Source organism: Triticum aestivum, unplaced genomic scaffold, assembly GCF_018294505.1.
Source record: "Triticum aestivum cultivar Chinese Spring unplaced genomic scaffold, IWGSC CS RefSeq v2.1 scaffold175332, whole genome shotgun sequence".
Classification (NCBI taxonomy): domain Eukaryota; kingdom Viridiplantae; phylum Streptophyta; class Magnoliopsida; order Poales; family Poaceae; genus Triticum; species Triticum aestivum.
The window spans coordinates 1-3260 of NW_025241754.1; the positions used below are offsets into that span (position 1 = coordinate 1).

Genomic DNA, 3260 nt, shown 5'->3' on the forward strand with positions numbered 1-3260 from the left:
CGTTTTCAGCTTCCTGTCACATGTGTATAGCACGAAGCAATTCCGCCCTGACTTTTTTGATGGCAACTTTAGTTACCCTGGGATGACAACTTTCGTTGTGAAGAATGGCAACTTTCTGTTTGGATGACAAGTTTCAGTTTTTTTTAGATTTTTATGGATGATAATTTTAGTTGTAAAAACGTCAGGACGTTGTTACTTCGTGCCACACGTGTGGCACTTATCATTTGGGTAAAAAATACATTATATTTTCAAACAAATTTAAACCTCAATTTATACATAAAAAATAAAAGCAATTAACTCTTGGACAGAACACATATTTTTTAAGAAAGAAACGCAACGCATAACACATATATAATTTGGTCCAATTGATGCATACACATGTACGGAATGCAGTTAAAGACGCCGAATTACTTAAGGAAACTGGATCTGCTGTGCTCTGTATATCTGCTCGCCATAATCGGCAAGCTTTGACGCCACCGTATATCTGCTCTGTATGCATGTAAACAGAACAGCGGCGGCAAGTAGAAACTTCTTTCCAAAAACATAAAGATACTTTGATATATGCATGGGTGGCTCATTTAATCGCAAAAGATACGCCAGCCAACACAATATTTGATTTTTGTTCTGATGGAATTAGAAAGCGGTGAAAGCTCGATATTTGCATGTGTGAAGTAACCTGATTACGAATGGACGGTGGAGATCGACCGGCAACCCCTATAATCCCTGTACCTTGGCCTGGTACAAGGCGCACACCACCACCAAAGCCTCAAGCTGCAAGCAACAGAGCTAGCTAGATACATCCTCCACCATAAGCTCTAACTAAGGTTAATTCTTCTCCTTCCTCTGTTACCGCCTTGTTCAGTTTTCTTTGGCCATGCATCTTCTACTAGTTGCATGCGTACAAGATTGATCGAGATTTGCTAGAGGCGATATACATGTGAAACTAGTGCACCTTGATAGGTTTCGATCTATGCAGCACAGTTTTTGGTTGTTGTTGGCAGCTATGTATATGCATCCATTTTTGCCATTTCTTTCTTGTGTTCTTTGCTTTTTCGTGCTGTTTTCGGTGCTACATGTGGCAAAAAGAAAACATGGAAATTATCCATCCATGTCCATGTACTGTGCAGCTCTCTGTTACATGCTGTTGCCATCCAAAGTACACCATGGGCTCACATAAGCTATGTTCTTTTGTTCCTTTTCTCTTTCCATTTTCCTTCTTCAAAGTATCTATGTGTTCCCTTTTCTCTATTTCTTGATGTTCCTTTTTGTCCTCATAGGCTCACATATGCAATCTACAATTTTGTTTTTCTCTTGTCCCCTCATTTCATAAATTACTAGACACCAATTAAGAAAGTGTTCTTGTTGCACTGGTTGTTGTTAGCAGATGCCATGCATATGGATCTAACATGATGTTGCAGATTTTTTGTGTTTTTTTTTTGAAAAGGGGTTTACCCGGCCTCTGCATCAGAACGATGCAGATTTTTTTTATGTGTGGAGAAATTATCCATCCATGTGTGGAACAATCTCTACCATTGTTGTCATCGATCCAAATTAATTCTTTGTGATTTTTTTCTTCATGTTCTTTTATCCTCATATATGTAATCTAGGTAAAAAAATCATCATATCTTCCTCCTCATAAAGGATTCAATAAACTAGTAAATAGAAATAATTTAAAAAGTGTGCATACCTCTGATCTCAGCTTAATCTGCATGCATGTATGATTTTACAAAAACAAATATTTTACTATATATCAGCTGAGATAAATGAAACGTGTGGATCAGAAACAACTAAACTCTTTATAAATTATGTTTTTTTGCAGTTCTTTTAGCTAGCTGATCATGGCAGCCTCCCTCAAGGCATTGCTTGTTGATGATATGGCAGTTGAACGCATGGTTGTCTCCTCCATGCTGCGCAAGTTCCATTGTGAGATCACCCTGGCGAAGAATGGGAAAGAAGCTATTGATATGTTTCTTGAGGGCAATGAGTTTGATATTGTTGTGTGTGATAAGGACATGCCCATAATGACCGGTCCTGAGGTACATACTTTAGCTAATTTCCCTTTTCTTTATCTTCCTTTTTTGCTTTGACATAACACATATTGGATGGTCACCTCATCGACAAAATATTTCTTGTACATGTTACTTGACAGGCTGTTGTGAAGATCTGTGCTATGGGAGCCACAGATGTGAAGATCGGCGGGGTGTCTGCTGATGATAACGCCATGGAGGCGTTCATGTGTGCCGGTGCTGATGACTTTGTGCCCAAACCAGTGAGGCCTGAGATTCTGCAGCCTATGGTTCAGGAGGTCATCAACAAGAAGAAGAATTAACGATGGTCTACGGCAATCTTGCTTGCTTGATCCAGCCATCAAGAAAATGCTAAATGTTCTGGTAGCTCATGTCCGCACTATGTTATAATTGTGGTGTTATCTTTAGTTTCGAGGTCATGTTAAAGGTCGGACGCCATTAGCAAGAAGAGAAACAGAGTCTACCAACTATTATATACATGGGATTGATGTAATCTGTAGCACTTTCAGTTATAACCGTATGTGTTCCTTTCCAGAGGAAAATTATTCAGCTACCAACAAGTGTTTGATAATTATTTTATTAGTTGGATTTCTTTTATATGTGGTGTACACCAACGTATAAAGCTAACCAGTGGCCGCATGTAATGCTCTTTCTGTAAACATGGGAAAATATATACTATACCACTAATCACAAAAGATATTTCCCGGTGAAAAATCACCAGCATGATTTCAAATGGACTGTCAACTTTGAACATCGATCTTCCATGCATCAAGCTAGCAAACCTAGAACTAGCTAGGCACATCCTCCACCACAAGCTCTAAGGTTCATTGTTGGTGAAGGCTCTTGGGAAATTGGTGCAGGACAGACCCACAATCTATATCATTGCTCATGAGTTTACCCAAATGATCGCCAGGTCAATGTTGTGAAAATTAGCAGAGAGGATTTTTCTTTTTGCGAATGAATTCTGTTTAGCAGAGAGGATAATTAGTCTCCTCATTCGTTAGCTCAGTTTGATGGTAGTTTGCTGGGTCAATTTATTTTCATGTGGCTCTTCCAACTTAATAAATAAAGGCCCGAGTTTCTTTTTAAAAAGGCGGCCATCTAGCCTTATACCATTGTTTGGGCACCTTTGTTAAACTTAACAAAATACAGGAAATGGTCCTCAATTTACCCCGAGAGAAGATGGCGTATTATCTGTCTTTGATTTATAAAATGAAGGGGTTATCACCTACC

At 38.9% G+C, this 3260-nt stretch overlaps 1 protein-coding gene across 1 annotated transcript; it reads left to right on the top strand.

Annotated features, from left to right (window-relative positions):
- Positions 1–1838: 1838 nt before the first annotated feature.
- LOC123176875 (two-component response regulator ORR42-like) lies at positions 1839–2329 on the top strand. The gene is made up of 2 exons (XM_044590905.1): positions 1839–2036; positions 2150–2329. Exons 1-2 carry the CDS (start codon positions 1839–1841, stop codon positions 2327–2329), a joined length of 378 nt encoding a protein of 125 aa, XP_044446840.1.
- Positions 2330–3260: the final 931 nt, after the last annotated feature.

Coding starts and splice junctions, on each gene's coding strand:
- LOC123176875 (XM_044590905.1), top strand. CDS start 1,839: ATGGCAGCCTCCCTCAAGGCATTGCTTGTTGATGATATGGCAGTTGAA. Junction 2,037..2,149: donor CCATAATGACCGGTCCTGAG/GTACATACTTTA, acceptor GTTACTTGACAG/GCTGTTGTGAAGATCTGTGC.